The sequence below is a fragment of the Leiobunum rupestre genome, chromosome 8, assembly GCF_980474605.1.
Source record: "Leiobunum rupestre chromosome 8, qqLeiRupe1.1.hap1, whole genome shotgun sequence".
Classification (NCBI taxonomy): Eukaryota; Metazoa; Arthropoda; class Arachnida; order Opiliones; family Sclerosomatidae; genus Leiobunum; species Leiobunum rupestre.
This window is the reverse complement of record NC_143391.1, coordinates 5,557,574-5,576,048: the sequence shown is the minus strand read 5'-3', so window position 1 is coordinate 5,576,048 and position 18,475 is coordinate 5,557,574. Positions and strand designations below refer to the sequence as shown.

General features: G+C 37.4%; 3 protein-coding genes across 3 annotated transcripts in view; 2 read left to right on the top strand and 1 right to left on the bottom strand.

The window, feature by feature from the left end:
- Positions 1-1,217: 1,217 nt before the first annotated feature.
- On the top strand, positions 1,218-1,748 carry LOC149932211 (uncharacterized). The gene has a single exon (XM_090157084.1). The coding sequence runs from the start codon at positions 1,218-1,220 to the stop codon at positions 1,746-1,748; it is 531 nt and encodes a 176-aa protein (XP_090013210.1).
- A 1,250-nt stretch (positions 1,749-2,998) lies between these two features.
- LOC149932210 (uncharacterized protein F54H12.2-like) lies at positions 2,999-4,312 on the top strand. Its single transcript, XM_090157083.1, has one exon. The coding sequence runs from the start codon at positions 2,999-3,001 to the stop codon at positions 4,310-4,312; it is 1,314 nt and encodes a 437-aa protein (XP_090013209.1).
- Positions 4,313-7,573: 3,261 nt separating this feature from the next.
- LOC149932209 (bile acid-sensitive ion channel-like) overlaps positions 7,574-18,475 on the bottom strand; it is a 53,623-nt gene continuing 42,721 nt past the window's right edge. Inside the window, exons 12-16 of the mRNA XM_090157082.1 lie at positions 9,031-9,133; positions 8,865-8,933; positions 8,182-8,333; positions 7,902-8,138; positions 7,574-7,699 (exon numbers count right to left, since the gene is read on the bottom strand). Of these exons, the coding sequence (XP_090013208.1) occupies positions 7,574-7,699; positions 7,902-8,138; positions 8,182-8,333; positions 8,865-8,933; positions 9,031-9,133 (687 nt within the window). The remainder of the gene's footprint in view (positions 7,700-7,901; positions 8,139-8,181; positions 8,334-8,864; positions 8,934-9,030; positions 9,134-18,475) is intronic.

Below are 18,475 nucleotides of genomic sequence, written 5' to 3'. Positions count from 1 at the left end.
AAATTATTTAATTCAGTATTGGAACATAATTCAACAGTCGAGTTTCACGAAGGATTGTTAGACTCAGGAAATTTGAATCCGGCGATTAGAAATTTTGTCATTCTTGATGACCTATTATGCGAAATAGCTAATAACAAAGACGTGACCAATTTATTCGTCCGAGGTTCGCATCATCGAAACACGTCGGTACTGATTTTAATGCAAAATTTGGTTTATCACGGGAAAGAGGTGAGAACTATCAACCTGAATTCGCAGTACCTCGTCATCTTTCGTTCCGCTAGAGACGTTTCCAGCGTACTAAATATTGCTAAACAAATTTATCCGTCAAATACCAAATTCGTCGTGGACGCTTTCCGTCAAGCCGTGGCGAAACCGTACGGCTATTTATTCATCGATTTAAAACCAAACACTTCAGATGAATATCGGCTGCGAACGGGAATCATACCGGGAGAAGAAGCCGCGATTTTCGTTCCAAAATGAGCGTACGAACTTCAAAACGAGTTTGTAAAAACCTAAATTTTTTGAAATATTTGAGCACTTGTAACGCGAAACAGAGAAAAGCTATCGTCAAGCTAGCAAATCGAGACGCTATTTTAGCGTTGGTCGAATGTTGTATAAATCTACTACGTGGGAACGTTCAACTTACAGATGAACAAAAGAGTCGGTTGAAGAAACATCGTAAAGTGATACACCATCTTTGCCGGAAAATTCCTCTCGCTAAAAGAAAACAGATCCTAGTGCAGAAGGGAGGATTTCTCCCGCTTTTATTAGCTCCGCTTCTTTCAATCGTGAGCTCAGTCGCCGGCGCGGCGATAAACCACGCCATTAATAAGTAAAAATGGCCCGCAAAATGATTTAAGTGTCCGAAGACGCTTTACGTCGTATGAAGAACGCTACTCCCGACGAAGTTGTCCGTGAACCGGAAATACCCACTTTGGATAAAGAAATGAAAGCGATTCTCGAGAACCCAAATATTACCGAATCAGAAAAATTAACATTATATAATCAAACTTTACAGCGACACTTAATTTCTAATCGGAAACTGGTTGAAAAACAACAGCAATCTAAAAAAAGTGGTACGAAGAAATAGCGACATCTATTCCATCAAGCCTGCTCACTGACGCGATATCTTTGTACAATTTGACATATTTCGTGGAACGAACTCGGATGTTAAAGCCAGTATCGTCGAACGCTTTATTCTATCGTTTAAATCTAGAATGTATCGATATTTCACTGGCAAGAATACAAATAAATACTTTGATGCGCTCCAAGATTTAGTTACCGCGTACAATAACAGTTATCATCGGGCAATTAAATGTAAACCCGTCGAAGTAACGCCCGAAAATTCTAAAATAATTTGGAAAACTCTATACGGTCGTATTGATTTCAGTCCGCCAGTGGCGTATGATTTCGAAATTGGTGATATTGTAAGGATAAGCAAAAACAAGGGTATCTTTGAGAAAGGTTATATCCCCAATTTTTCCGAAGAACTGTTTCGAGTGATTAAGCGGATACCGAGACAACCGCCGGTATATAAACTGGAGGCTTTAGATTCGGAGCCCATTTTGGGAGTGTTTTACAAGGAAGAAGTACAAAAAGTCGGAAAAGATCTCGAGACTTGCGCTTTTAAAATTGAAAAAGTGCTCAGGAGGCGACGCAAATCTGATAATTCAGTCGAGTTACTCGTACGCTGGAAGGGGTACGGACCGCAATTTGACAGTTGGATTCAAGAAGTAGACTTAGAATGAGTTTCTACATCACTCTACAATCCGATTCTTCGCTGAATTACTTTCCCGATAATACTTTGAGCAAATTCAGAGCTTACCTTCCGGAGAATGTTCAGTTGAATGGACCTTACGAAGTAGGGTTAGCGGAAATAAGTTATCCTAGAACATGGAACAATGTCAAGGAAGAACGGGTAGTGCGAGTTTGGACGGATGATATCATGTCGGAATATTTTACGAAAGAAACACGGGCTATTATACCCAAAGCAAATTTCTCATCCATCGAAGATTTACTTGAAATGTTTAAATTTGAGGGTAAAAATGTTGAGTTTAAATACATGAAACATCTGAAACGCGTTTCGATTCATATTACTAAGGGGCTTTACTGTAAAATTCCTCCTGATATAGTGATGATGTTGGGGTTTTCTCTTCAGCAAGAAGGTGAATTTGAAATTAGGGAATCTACGTTAGCCCCTTATACCGTAGATATGGACGCGGGATTACATTCTTTGTTTGTGTATTCCGATATCGTTGAAAGTACGATCGTGGGGGACAGGAACGTACCTCTTTTAAGAATTATTAGCGTTAAAGGGAAAGACGGTGAAACTATAGACTCGATATTCACTAAACCACATTATTTACCAGTCGCGGGTTCAAATATACAAATGATCGAAATTAATATTATGGACGACTTGGCAAACTCCGTGCGATTCGAACGCGTAAAGGCGCACGTTACTCTACATTTCAGACCGCGGAGGGCCTGGCTCGCCCTATAATACCACGCGTGGCAACGATTACCTTTCATTTTATTGACGAGTGATGAACGACAAACATCATGAAATATTCGGGGTACAACCCCACCGTAGGCGACTACGAGAGGTATTATTTAAATCAAGCCGGTTACGGTTCAATTCCCGTGTATCGAGGTGTGGGTGTTCAGAGAGGTTACGGATTGGGCAATATACTAGTTTCGGCATTTCGCAGCGCCATGCCCTTCTTCAAACGGGGCGCTCAGTTCCTAGGTAGGAAATTTATCGATACCGGGGCGAAAGTAGTTACGGACGTTGCTAGTGGTATTCCAATAAAAACCGCCCTGAAAACTAGATCAAAAAGCGCCGGAAAAGAAACATTATTATCAACCGCGGAAGGGGTGAGGCAAATGACGGGATCTGGACTTAAAAAGAAGCGCGCTAGACCTCGCAAAATCACTCGAGTGAAAGCTAAGAGGAGGAAAACAACACATCATTCTTTCTCCGATATATTTTCTTAAAATTATGACGCTATTACACCCCCACTCGCGCGGGTGTGTCAATTCGGAATTGGATCTTTTTCAAGTCCCGTTATCGCAAACGGGAATTATCGGAGGCGAATGGGTCGAGTACAAACCCATTTCCAGTATAACAAACAATTCGGCCTTAACCTTTTGCATTATTGGAAATTCCGAAACCTACGTAGATTTGTCTCAAACTCTCCTTCACGTTCAAGTTGATGTTAAAAAAGACGATGGATCATACCCGAAATCTGCCGTGATCGGCGCTGGTGGCGTGATTACTACACCCGTGGACAATGTCGCGCCCGTCAATTTGTTTTTACAAAGTCTCTTTCCAGAAGTTCATTTATTTTTAAACGAAAAATCTGTAACCCCCTCGGCTCAAAATTACCCGTATAAAAGTATGATTCAAACAATGTTAACATTTGGTGACTCGGCTAAAAATAGTCATCTTACCAGCTCCTTATTCTATCAGGACACAGCGAGCAAGTTTAACGACTTCGCTGGTAACAAAGGTTTCCTGAAAAGAGCCGAATTTGCTCAGAAGGGGACTATCGATATGATCGGCGTCCTCCATTTAGACATTTGTCAACAACCCCGATATCTTCTAAACCTGGTCGATTTAAAATTGGTTTTCGGAAAACCAAACACTGCATTTTGTTTACATTCCGATGTGAAATGTAAATTGGACATCAAATCAGCGTCGCTATATCTGAGGAAAGTTAAATTAATTCCCGAAATCCCATTATCTCACGCGAAAGTTTTGCAAATGGCGAGAGCTAAATACCCCATAACCCGCACTTCCTTTTCGATCCCCCAAGGAAACATGACTGTGGTACAGGATCATTTGTTTACCGCACAGATTCCGAACAAAGTCGTCATTGGATTGGTTAGCCAAACGGCTTTCCTAGGTGATTTAAAATTATCTCCGTATAATTTCCAGCACTTTAATTTGAATCACATTGGCTTGTTTGTGGACGGGAGTAGTGTACCCCATAAACCTCTGACTCCTAACTTCGCGGAGAATAGCTATATACAGGCTTACGCCAATTTATTTCTTCAAATGGGTCAGTGGAACATTGACGAAGGAAACCAAATAGGTCGCGAAGATTACGTTGGTGGGAACTGCCTTTTCGTTTACGATTTGACGGCTGATTTAATGAGCAACGCCGCCCATTTTCATTTAGTTAAAAACGGAAATTTGAGACTCGAAATAAAATTTGCCTCCGCTTTACCCGAAACGATTGCCGTAATTGTTTACGCGGAATTCCAGTCTTTGATTGAAATTGATAAAAACAGAACCGTACTCTTAGACTAAAAGTGGACACGCTGCAACTAACGAGAATTATGGAAAAAGATAGGTTCACGAAAGACCTATTTCGAGGGGTTGCCAAAATACGTGACGACTTTCCCATCTCTTTACACCGAAAACACGGCAACTTCAAAAAGTTCCGGTGAGCATTGGATTGTATAGTACTTTTCAAATAATCAGAACACGGAACATTTCGACTCCTTCGGAAACAGCCCTGATATGTTTCGCTTCAACGAAAGAAACAGTAAAACTGTAACCTTTAATTCATCGCAACTACAAGGGAATCTCAGCGCAACTTGTGGGGGTTTTTGCGTCTACTTTGCCATTAATCGATGTCGGGGTGTAAAAATGTTTGATATTGCGAGTAGATTTTCAAAAAATAAAAATATTAATGATAAAATGATTAAAGAATTTATGTACTCAAGATATTCAATAAATATTCAAGCGAGCGGGAAAAATGGCAGCTAAAGCTATTAAGGTTCTTCGCGAAAATATATTAAATATCGCGATTGAAATCGACCAAAGAAGAAATTTAAGACAGCAAAGGGTGATAAGAGATTTGAGTTGTCAAATCGCAAATTTATGCGATTATACATGTACAGGCTTGAAAAAGCAATAGTTTTAGAGTTATGTGAAGATTTACATGGGCCTTTGTCAGGTCAAAGAAACTCTTCTCTCCCTTTTGATTCTAAGATAAGTCCAGTGTCTAGAGGGAAGTTTTTAATGTATTATTAGTTTTGAAAATTACTTAAAATTTATTATCAATTTAGATCTTAATAGCTCTGGGGTTTTTTCCATTGGTTCGTACCAACTATGTGTGGAACAAGATTTGTTTCACCGTGTGAGCCAGCCTACTGTGTCACGGATAATAAGCTGCGTAACAAGTGCTATATTAAATGTGTAAGCTAACAAATGGATTCTGTTTCCCAATACCGAAGTGGAAAGAACAGCCACGGCAATGGGATAATTTCATGTGTTTGTGGTAATTTGTTAATACATAACGATGACATGTGACTAAAATGCAAATTTATAGGTTCATGGAGGAAACACAATTTCCTGGTATTCTCGGGGCAATTGATTGTACACATGTGGCTATTGTTCCCCCTGTTAAAGTTGATGGTCAGAATAGGGAATATCAATACGTTAATTGAAAGGGATATCACTAATTAATGTGAAATTAATTTTCTAACCATAAATTGAAATTTGGTTTCAATAGTAAGATTTGTGACTATGACTTGATAATAACGCGAGCAAATGCTAAATATCCGGGATCAGCCTATGACACGTAAATTTTTAAATCATCAGAGATAGAGGTCGGGGACGGTTAATCATTATCCATGTTTAAATTGAATTTTTTCGGGAAAAAAATGTAAACAAAGAAATTTACCGGTTAATATTTCGGAAAATGATTAAAAAACATGTATTATTCGTAAAATTTGAGCTTTTTATCGAAAAAAAACGTCGTTTTTCCGATTAATTTTACAAATTTATTAAAAAATTAATCGGATAATACAGAAATAGAAATTACTTGATCAAAACATTTTTCGAATAATTTTGAGAGCTTTATCTATTGAATAAAAGTTAACCATCCCCGACCTCTAATCAGAGATATCAAATTCTTTGGAAAGAATGTATAACGAAGGTTTGCTAAGAGACTATTGGCTACTTGGTTTGTGTATACTTTCATATTTATTTAAAAAAAAAGAAATGATAATATGTAATTATAAAACGGTTGAAGCGACTTACGCTCATAAATTAAAAATTTAAATAAACGTTTAAAATGTTGTGTAAAGTAAAAGTTTTTAATAATTAAAAACCGACTAGTTTCAGCACTACGTTGTCTGGTTTTAATTATTAACAAGTTGGCAAGCCAAAATAGAGGCTTGCGCCGCCGCCGCCGATGCAAAGAACGGCGCGCCGCCGTTTCTTTTTTTCTTTAAACACTTTTTTTGGTATATTAAGCTTGGTTTTCATTAACGCGAAAATTTGAACACGACGTTGAACGTCAAATTTTGGTTTTCGGATTTCGGTAAACGCAGAGTAATAGCATTTTCACTTAGCGTCAATAGATTCCAGCATTGCTATCTTGGCTAAAGAGAGTCACTTATATAACCAAGGCTTATCCACATTTTAATTATCTTTAAATTTAAATGTTGCTTGGTTTATCGATATGTTTTCTAAAATTGCATTATAATAATCAGTGGCGGACTGGGTCTAATATTTTTTGGTTGCTAGGAGACTAAGGGTCCCAGCTTTAACAACTCGGGCAGGTTACCTCTATCAAAGATAATTTAAACTCAGGTTCCTCTGAGACTGGACGATTTTGCGGGAAAAAGGAAATAAACTTAAAAAATAGTAGATACAAATATAAGACAGAAAAAACCAACAATACCAAAGATTAGACAAAAAAGAACGTAATCTGGATCAGTTAAAAAACACAACAAAAAAGCGTATCCGAAACAAGATTTCACCTTTAAAATTTCATACGTAAAAAATGTAGACTTTAAAAACCATTAATATACTCTTTCGAGAAGCTGTGTTTATAATTTTCAAAGAAGTGTAACATGTATCGGTGGTTCTGTAGTAGAACAATCGCCTGTCACGCAGGAGGGCTCGGGTTCGAAACCTGGGCGGCGCTTTCGTTTTTAATCAACAGAGAATACGCTACATTAGAATTACTTCGATGCAATAATTTAAATGGAACACGAAATTTCGTTCTATTTAATAACAACCAAAATTTAACACTCTGTTAATTTGTAATAAACGCTTCTGATAAAGCTGAAGGTCTAATTTTCGATGAAGCGTAATAAGTGTCGGTGGTTCTGTGGTAGAACGTCCGCCTGTCAAACAGGAGGTCTCGGGTTCAAATCCCGCCTGATACTTAGACGAATACCGCACAGAATTGGTGGAAACCCTGCCATTTGGACGTTGAGACGTTAATCGTAACCCTCAGCACTCGGTCCGTCCCAGAAGTCAATAAGAAGAAGTTGGAGAGCAAAGACGCATATGCAATTCAACACTCATTAATACTATTGAGATTAATTATTATTATTATTATCCCCATTGTAAACCCACCTGCAGGTTCGTCTGAAGAGCGTTTCTCTTTGTGCCAACAGTCAGCACGATCTCTTATAGAGCGGTGCAATGGGGAATTAAAACAGAAATTCCGCTGCTTATTGCATTGCAGCCCAGAGAAGGCTTGTAAAATTATATATGCGTGAATTGTGTTGCACAATATATGCATCTTAAGAGGGGTGCCAAATGATTTCAATGCCTTAGAACCCTTACATGATAATGAATTTGGCCCAGAGGATAGACTTTGGGTTGAAAATCAACCGTGGGACAATGTAGGTTCTGCGCGTAATGATGATTACAGAGTAGCTGGTCAACAAACTAGACAACAAATAAAATATAAATATTTTAAATTTTTATATTCGATACACGACACAACAGTATTAAATCTACCTGGGTTTTATAAATAAAATAGTTTATCGTAAAAAGCAAGTATTATTTTATTCAGTGTAATGGTGTTGTCTTAATTGCATGTTTTTTTTTTACTATTTCATTTTGCATCGGTTTTAGAAAGATTTTGTACTAGTAATTGCAAAATGGAATTATGCCTTCTTTGCGCTGCGAGCTTTAGCATAGATAGTTCTTTTCTTTCTTTATTTACCACCACTAATTCCTTTTGAATCGCCACTAAATCGACCATTGCCTGTGCTTGTTTTGAAAGAGATTTAATAGCAATATCTTTGTAACAATCGTTTTCACTGCCCTTTAATTTTTCTAGCACACTTGGATTGCATCTTTTTCTTTCGGTTTTCAAGAGAGGCTAAATATAACAATTTAAAATTGGTAAAAAAAATTACTAAAACCTTATTTATACCTTTAGCTGCTTCCTCAATTTGCTTTCTTTTTCCAGTATTCGAAATAGGAGTTTGGTTTATTATGCTTTCCGCTTCGATGCCAACGTCTTCCAAATCCCCGGCACCAAAGTCTCCTTCGTCAATGTCATACCCTTCCAAACCTATATACTCAGGGTTATTACAGTAATTGTTATTTGCTGAGCTCTGTGCCTTTGATTCTGGCCACTTATGAGTAATTAGTGCTGCATTAAGAATTGAGTCCAGTTCTCCAGTTTTATCCCTTGATTCAAGCGTAAGGTTGCAACAAAGTGGTGCCGATAAAATCGAAGATGTATTTGGTATCACAGCTATATCTTCTTGGTTTTGTACATGTTTTCCAAATCAAAACTTTGAAAGAGGAACATCAACTTAGAACATTTGATATCATAGGCTAAATTTCAGCTAGAGACTTAGTACACGAGGGGCTGATCACTATAGGTAATTGGTGTACAAGCCTGTAGCTTTGACTGTACTAAAAAGATTACGCGTACTCTGTACTACCAAAGGCTGTACTCTCTGTACTCGGTGTACAGAATTTTTAGTGGTGATTAGCCCCTCGTTAGTACATTACTAATCTTATTAATTGGAGCTTACAGAAGTTATAGGAATTCCAAATTCTGGCACGTTTGCTATGCCTTCAGTTAATTATTTGCCAAAAACTGCCAGAAGCCTTTCTTCTAAATCTGAAAGTGTGTCCGTGCACATTTCTCCACCTCCATTTCCTTTATAATTTTTAACAATTTTTAATTTCTTATTTTTTGTATGAACGAATAATTGTTATTTTAAGATTATTAAAAAATAAATAAATAAACAATTTACTTTTTCCATTTATCAACACTTTTGCAAGGTCCTGTTCCATCGCTATTAAGTGTTTGGGCAAGCTTGTTCCATAAACTTTCCAAATCATTGCTGGTAAAACCAGCTGAAAATATTCTTGTTTTAAAAAATTAATTTTTCTCCAAAAATTCAATTATCGATAATTTTTGTGATGGGGAGACCCGGCTATTTCTCCCGTTTTTACCTCTCCGAGGGGACTATGTCTCCTCGGAGGGGTTATACAATCACCGTGTCTGTCTGTGGGTCTGTCTGTCAGGCCTGCGAACGCGTTCGCATTTTCGGTGCAAAGTGTAATCACTGCGTGCGCAGTTTCTCGAGATCTCTGCGTTCGCAGTTTCTCGAAGGGTTGGCAAAACCACCGTGTGACGGTGAGCGTTAACGGAATCATTTGCGATTTGGTTTGGATGGTGTTTTTTCGCTCACCGTCGTGACGGTCCGGTGTATTACGTTTTTGTAATGTTTATGCGTAGGTTGTGAGTGTTGAGTTTGTTGTGTTTGTGTTCTGATGGTTGTGCATGTTGAGTCTGTTGTGTTTGTATGGGCGTTTTCTCTCCAACTTCTTCCTAATGACTTTGGGACGGACCGAGTGCTGAGTGTAATGCTACTTCTCAAAGTCCAATGGCAGGGTTTCCACCAGTTGTACACGGTATTCGTCTTAGTATCAATTTGCGATCGCATCGGGCGGGATTTGAACCCGGGAGCTCCAGCTTGACAGGAGGACGTTCTACCACAGAACCACCGACACTTGTTACGCTTTATTGAAAATTAGACCTTCAGCTTTATCGGAAGCGTATTTAATAGAGTACGAAATTTTGGTTTAATTGAAATAGAATTGAAATTGAAATTATTGCATCGAAGAAATTCTAATTTAGCGTTTCTCTATTGATTAAAAACAAATGCGCCACCCAGGTTTCGAACCCAGGCCATTCGGCTTGGCAGTCGAGCGCTCTACCACAGAACCACCGATAGCTGCTTAGGTTCACTGAAATTAAGACACGCATCGTAAGCATAATAGGTAATAAATTCTTTTTTTATTAATGAATTTATGAAGGCCTAATCTGGTTTTTTTACGAATGAAATTTTAAAGGTTAAATCTTGTTTTAGCGCAGTCAGCCGAGACTAGAGGGTTAAAGGGTAGTCCCTGTGGGTGGTCCACTTTGTTAGTTTTTTTGTTATTTATTTACGGGTATTCTTAACGACCTATATATAGTTGTGTTAATTCAAAGGAGATAATTTAACGTTAATTGCTTTAAGAGCTGGCGGTTAGTCAAGTGGCTCTCTGTGCTTTGTTGATGGTAAGGTTTTTGCTTCTTGTAAATATATTTGGTGTGGATATTTGGATATCTACGATTTCTAACGCAGTCAATGATTTCCTGGGTGTGCGAGTCATTATATGATATTGGAAATTGGACGGCATTGGTCTTTTTCATGCGGTATGTGTCACAACGTCAACTGGAAGTCTACGAGCGTTGAAATAAAATGAGCGTTAAAGATGCGGCAAGTATTTCGTAAGCGAGAAAAATACAAATACCATCTGTAGATATTTCTTTCATTAAAATTTGCTTAGTATTATATTCAACTGATAAACATGTACTGTAAAAAGGGTTAAATTCAATTGTGCATTGTTTTAGTAAGTCTAACTCGCTGTTGTAACTACTTAATTTATAATATTCTGAATAAATTAAACTCGATTGTTTCGTCTCAATTATTTAAATTAAAATTAAAATTTTATACCGGGCAGGGTCTGAACCGAGAATACGTTTTTCGTAAATAACTCTGAATTGCGGAGATATCTTTGGGGGTCGTGTCGAGAAATTAATACCACCAGGGACCATTCTTCCGAGGAGAGGTATATTTTGGCTTGCCAACTTGTTATCTATTGTATTTAAATCTACTTACACGAAGAAAAAATACTACAAGTATTGGTTGTTCTTTTCTTCATAAAACGCGTTCTACGTATCGGTCGAAAATCCGAACGCATGCGCATTAGTAAAGGGAAAAGCGTCATACATGTGACTCTCAAATCGAAGTCGAAAATCGACACCTCCCGTAGCGAACGAGTTACAGAATACCACATCTCGATCGAGATTGATCTCGATTGCTATGAAACCGTTCGAGATCGTCTTCGATTCGCTTTCGAGTTCGACAACTAAACAAATTACAGAATAGCCTCAATGATCCTGATAAAGACGCCGGCCCTAGGGTAGAGCAATCGGAGCGGTCGCTTTAGGCGCCAGGTGGAAAGGGGCGCCAAAATGGATTTATTATTCATACTTTTTGGCAATCTATGAAATAAATTAAATTGAAATTGAAAAATTCCTTTTGAGAGGCGCGGGGCGGCGTGGCAGACGGCGGAGCCGCCGCGGAGAAAATTAATTTGCACAATCTCGCTCTACCCTGACCAAGGGCTAGGGCCGGCGCTAGACGCAAATACGAAAGCGCACGCGTCTATTTCAGAAGAGTGAACGACGACTCCGCCGCGTTTTGAACCTACTGTGTAGAATTCGATACTATCATCAAACAAAGTTTTTAGTTTTGCTTTCAAGGTTTTCGTTTGGAAAATTCACGAGTCCTCGGATTTCGTACATCTCAACCCATTCCAGAAGAATTTCTGATAAAAAGAACGCCTTCTTTTGAACAATAACTTGACCATAAAATAACTCTTTAAAATCTTGGTCAGCCGAATTTGACAGTTAACGAACAGTGTATTTATCTAAAGGTTCATTTTTGGACTTAGTAGGATATATACGTTTCACAAAAGTAGCATAGCAACTATGATAGATAGATAGATAGATAATTTGGATTTATTACGTGCTAAAAAACATACATAGTACTTTCCATATTCTAACACGCTTTAAATTAAGTAATTGTAAATATATAAAAATATATAACAATGTATATAAAAAAAGAAATAAAATAAATTACAGGTTACATTTACGAGGAAAAAAAAGCCAATTCAAAAATTCTATATAGAAAAATAACAAATGTGGTATCATATTTTCGATTAAAATTCAAATGAACCATAATGTCGGCAGCCGCTTCATCCATGTCGGTTGAGTTCAGTTCCACTCTAAGACGATCAGCGGCTTCCTTTAAAGGGTCATTTTCGTCCAAGGAGTCCCCACATAAATAAAATTGATGAAAAATAGCAATCAGGAAAAAATTTATTCTCTCACTGCCTTTATTTGGGTCCGAATTCAGTCTTTTTACAGAAGATATTTTGAGATTGCAGATGCGAGAATCATTAAGATGATATAACCGTATAATTTATTTCGATAGATTCGTCCAAACATAAAATCTTCCCGTCATGTACCCTATTTTACCTAAAATACCTTTGTAAAGTATGTGGCCAAGAAAGGCTTAATTATCTAGCCAGGCTTAATTATCTAGCCACACAGATATTTTTCTAAAGATATCGGTATGACTGCACTTTACCTAACCCCCCAATAAACACTTGATTCCGACTAGTTGACCATGGGGAGTTAAAAAAAATACAAAAAAAATTATCTGCCGCCCGCAAGTATTTTTAAAATTTGATTGAAAATTTCAAAACTGTATGTATTTCCACGGCCAACGTTGATTTCTCGCGCATCTCTCGCGCTACAGCGGCCATCTCATTCGTTGACGTTTCTGTGTTAACCTATGAGCAAAAGATGTGTATGACGTCAGCGCCCCTAGCGGATTATTATTTTTAGTATAGTTTTTACATTGCAGACAATATAACCACCGAGCGTGGCGCTGACCTCCTACACATTATAGTACAGTTTATAGGGGGGAAATCCTTGCTCGCGGAATTTCGACGAATGTGTTGGCCGTAGTAGCGCGAACAGCGCGTGATCAAAGTTGGCCGTGTTATTTCCCTTAACTCCGGCGAAGCGTCTACTGACATCATAGAAATAGAAATGAGACTAGAACCACAGTGACTACGCTTTCCGCCAATCCCAAATAAACGGGCAAGCTAGAAGGCTGCCATTAGGGTGGAATCGGGTTATCCGCGCCATCTGACAAGGGCATTAAACATTGTCGCCATGGTTACGGCGGAAATTTGGAAGGCGGCGAGCCACTAGTAGCCACTACGCAGTGACGGTACTTTTCAATTTCCAAACCTCGTTGCGTAGCAACGGAAAGCCGAAAAGGGGGAGGGGTGGAGAATAGTATATACGAAATGTAACGTTAAAAGGAACCACCTATGGACTGCATTGCAAAGTATGAAAAAATTAGCGAAGAAGTAGATAAGTCCATTAAGAAAAGGGATAAAAAAGCTAAGCCCTAAACAAATTTGAAGGAATTTAAAAACTTACAAATAGCTCGTACCGATAGTCCTTCGAGCAAACCAAAACTCCTAAAGACGCGTTTTGAAATTTTTAATGTTTAGGCTTAGTTTCTCTTTTCGGTTTAATAGTCGCAAGCCAGATTTCCAACACGCTACTAACGAGTCCCAAATAGGACGAAACCGGTCTACCGTTGGAATTGCTTGCTAATTTATTTAATTTAATTTAGTTTTGCACTCGAAGATCTATTTGGTCCGAGTTTCGCGTCTTTTGGTTTGCTCGAAGACCTATCGGTACGAGCTATTTGTAAGTTTTTAAATTTCTTCAAATTTGTTTAGGGTTTAGCTTTTTAATTCCTTTTCTTAATGGACTTAACATCTCCCCCAATCCGATCGTTGTTCTAGTCTCATTTCTATTTCTATGACTGACATCGTCAATTCGCCGAAACGACTACCTAATAATAAAATTATAAAAATAATGGATACCGCAGGACTGGTGGCGGGAACTTAACGGCTACACGAAATGGTTAAACTGTACTAAATATACTAAAGTATATTTATACTGAACAACAAAATGAAAAGAAGGAACTAAATATAAATAACAATTTTTTGAAAAGGTGCCATTTTTGTGGCAGGAACTAAATGTAAATAGCATTATTTTGGAAAAGGTGGCATTTTTGTTGCAGGAACTAAATGTACCATTTTTGTGGCAGAAACAAAATGTAAATAACAATATTTTTTAAAAGGTTCCATTTTTGTGGCAGGAACTAAATGTACCATTTCATTTTAGAATTGTTTTTACTTTCCAGGGGTCTGAGACCTTCAATTTCTAGAGGTGTCTTAAATTACATACATATATATTTGTACTTCTGAGATAATATCGACTTTTCAGAGGATTAAAATAATTAATTTCATATTAGACACACAGACTGTGTGTATATATAGGTAGTCTCGAGTTTAACATTAAAACCTCATCCTTCCCCCACCGTAACGCTATGGAAAAATTAACCCGTTTTTCCACCAAATGCTATGGGACTTTTTAATGGGCTTCACGCTATGGCAAAATCAATATTAGTCCAGGCAACGAAAAGGTATAGAGGGAAATGTTGGGAACACAATTTTTGACTTGGTAACTTTGTTTGGACTAGTTAGTAGGTGAACATATCAAAAGTCCCCGCCCGTAGCCCTTGAGCCGGGGGGAGTAGGGGGTTTGAAGGTCCCAGTTTTCGGTTTTTCGCTTATATCTCGAAAACTATGCGTCCTAGCGACATGATTACTCTATACACAATGAAAGCTGATTCAATTTGCTACAGGTCTTACTCAGTCATGGGTTTTGATATCTTGCATAGTTTTCGAGATATCCGCTCTTGAAAGTCTGTAATTTTGGAAAAAAACATTTTGCCTCACATTTTTTGCTCTTTTTGACCGGATAACCCTTCAACGATGCACCCAAAAAATAAATTCCGCTCATCACCCCTCTCTTTACTGGCTTTTTAAAGGGAAACTATCCCTTTTTCACCCACTTTAGAAACATCAGGACTCGATGCAGTCACTTCCTCATCACATACAAAACACTTGCTGGTCATTTTGACGACAAAACATCCCACTGAAACAAACAAAACAAACTATGACAAAAACAAACAAATGAGTGCCCAATTAGGTTATAACTAGCAGTAAAGCACAAAAACAGTTTATTTTTGTGTAAAAATAACCTAACCATGTCACAAAATGCTAGCCGAAACGCTAAAACTATGAGATGCATTATCGTAGCGATCGCCGTCTATTAGATACAATAAATCTTCAGTAAAACAGCTAAAAATAACTTAAATTAAATAAAAATTAGATTATTTACCTACCAATGATGTATTATTTTATTATTTACTAGCTTTAATACCCGGCCTCGCCCGGGGTCTTAGTTTTAATGAATTAGATCTGATTTGTACGTAAGAAAGGTAAACGCTGTAGCAAAAACGCAACACGTCTTGAGTATCTTGTGCTATTTAGACGTCCAGTACTCACTATGTGTACATAATGGTACATATTTTGGCCAATACCTTGACTGGGAATGGTGAGAAATTGAAAGATTCATTAGTCGGCAGTTGTCGCAAAACTTCAGATTTCACGCTCAACACTGAAATTGCTTTAACATTGGAAGGAAAATAGATAAAATAGTAAAGTAATATATATTATTGAAGTGAATTTAATGCTCTACAACCCTATGGGCGGAATTTATTTTTTGGGTGCATCGTTGAAGGGTTATCCGGTCAAAAAGAGCAAAAAATGTGAGGCAAAAATGTTTTTTTCCAAAATTACAGACTTTCAAGAGCGGATATCTCGAAAACTATGCAAGATATCAAAACCCATGACTGAGTAAGACCTGTAGCAAATTGAATCAGCTTTCATTGTGTATAGAGTGACCATGTCGCTAGGACGCAAAGTTTCCGAGATATAAGTGAAAAACCGAAAACTGGGACCTTCAAACCCCCTACTCCCCCCCCCCCCCCGGCTCAAGGGCTGCGGGCGGGGACTTTTGATATGTTCACCTACTAACTAGTCCAAACAAAGTTACCAAGTCAAAATTTGTGTTCCCAACATTTCCCTCTATACCTTTTTTTGAGCATTCGTTGACTGGACTATATGCCCAATACTATTTTTGCGCATTTTTAACTTAAGAACGGTTTAAACAATTGTTTAAAAATTTTTTAAAGGAATCTTCGTTTAAGAGTAGGTTGTGTGCTTTTGTATATTTTATTAAATTAATTACCAAACAAGACGTTTCTAATGCAGTGAAATGCATTTTTATTAACGTTTTTAACTGGTAAAAATCAGAGGTACCAATGCCCTCCTTGCCCCACCCGAATGACATCCCTGTACATATGATACATTCCCTTTTTAAAATATAATGTTTTTTTTAGTATCCGCATAATTTAGTAGTAGTTACGGTATAGCGACATCGTTTATGGCGTTAAAAACATACACTCAATAATTCGCCACTTGTTTTTTTTAAATATTTAGATTTAAATATTTTTGAAAATGATAGCTTTGAAAATAACACTGGTGGTACGATAAATAACCACACTGGTGGCAAGATAAATAACCACGCTGGTGGTAAGAGAAATAATCTTGATAGTCATACGAGAAATGACCTCAGTAATTTAAATTCTGATTATAATAATAATGGGAATTTTGAACGGCTAGTTGTTCGCAATTCTAGTGGTAATACAAATTTAACAAATGAAAAGAAACCTTCCACCCCTTAGAAAATCAATTATCGATTGAGTGTGGTCAGTGTCAGGGGCGGATTAACACTGACGGCGCCCCTAGGCACATAAAATTTTACCGCCCCAAATCCAAACTAGCTGTTGATTTCAGGTTTTGTTTTGAAAATTAAAAACCATTTAAAAAATATAACTTACTAACTTGTAAGTATCTACTAGTTTGATTTCCCTTCAACGGAGAACCTTAACCTTGGATCGGACCATTATCGTATTTTTTAGCGTTTGGATAATTGTGCAACAAGATTACTGTCCGTCCAATGTGAAGATATTTCAGCGATATTTTTAATAAATTCGCCGAAGAATGATTAAATGTGACCTGTTTTACAGTTTCTTCGTTTTACGACATTAAGGGCTTCAAAAGTCGCATGATGACTTAGGCCTAAGGTGGTGCCTTGGGTATTAGCCTAGCTGATTATTATTATTATTAGTCTGTCTAATTTTGAACAAAACGTTTGAGAAAATGGAGAAAATGGAAAAACCATATCAGAATATTGGCGCCCCTAGAAAAGTGGCGCCCTAGGCACGTGCCTACTGTGCCTAATGATTAATACGCCCCTGGTCAGTGTCCTATAACTAAAGCTAATAAATCAATACAGAAGCCCGGGATTTAGAAATGACTTTACACAATAAGAGAAATTCAGATTAATCTTTGGGTTTTTATATATTTCCTATAAAAGAAAAAAACAATTGTCATTGAGGGTTCAGCAAACTTTGTTGGTAGAAAAAATGCTAAAACACGAATTTGAAGATGGATCAGGTAGATTTATTTCTAAATGTAACCCCAAATATATTGAATTAAAAATTATTTACCAATTATTGTCTAGGAAAGCTTTAAATTATAAAGCGATAATACAGAAAAGATTTGATACATTAAGTAAAACACTATCTATTAAATGTAAGGAAGTTGTTGATCGTTTTCCTGCAACTGTAAATGCTGATAATTTGGTTGATTACTTTGGTGGTAAAAATATAACAATGCTACCAGTGAATCATATTTTTGGGAAACGTCGTATCAACCATGCCCAAATATGATGGATGAAAAACCACTTGTAATTGATGTTAAAGGACGAGTACATAACATAATTCCTCTTATAGTAAATGCTAAAAAAGAACAAACATTCTTGGAATTGTGGCGCTATTTGTTATATTAGGCCTATGTCTGTAGAAAGAATTGTAGAAATTTTCAAGACAATAGCTAATTCCACAAAGGATGTTTGGCTTGAAATATTTGGCACTATTGACAAGTGTGCTGGTTCTCACCAAGTTAGAATGGGTCACCCACTCTACTGCCTTGATTCTAAGAAATGTACGAGTTATTTGAGAAACTCTGAGGGAATTAGCACCACATTTTAGTGCGCTTCGTATTCTTCTAAAAGATATTTACAATGTAAAGCCTGGTTTTCACTGGGCTAAAAAACGGCGGAAACTGTTTTACGCAAATATATTTCCGGCGGATTTTCCAAGGCTTTTCCGCAACTGGTTTTCACTGGGGATTTTTTCAAGCGGTTTGTAATTTGGCGGTTTCGATAGCGCATGCGCTGAAGATTGTATCTTTACTGACTCACCGAATTAAAATGGACGCCATAAATAGCTCCAATAGCAGTCTACCGATTTTCTTTCATTTCATGGTTTTTAAAACATCTATTTGCTTTTTCATATAAAAAAGGATAAGCGCGAACCTCTTCTTCATTCATTCTTTTTTGTTTAGAAGTCATCGTGACAAACTGACTAAATTACAATAACAATGTTTATAAAATAAACGCGTCGCTTTTTAAGCCTAACAAATTGAATCAAACCGAGAGTAGTGAGCAAGTGACGTCAACGCACGATCTTCACTGATTGGTTAGCACATTGCGTTGCGTTTTAAAAATTCGGAAAA

What these genes read in the sequence shown, in the direction of transcription:
- LOC149932210 (XM_090157083.1), top strand. Translation starts at nt 2,999, where the DNA reads ATGACGCTATTACACCCCCACTCGCGCGGGTGTGTCAATTCGGAATTG.
- LOC149932211 (XM_090157084.1), top strand. Translation starts at nt 1,218, where the DNA reads ATGTATCGATATTTCACTGGCAAGAATACAAATAAATACTTTGATGCG.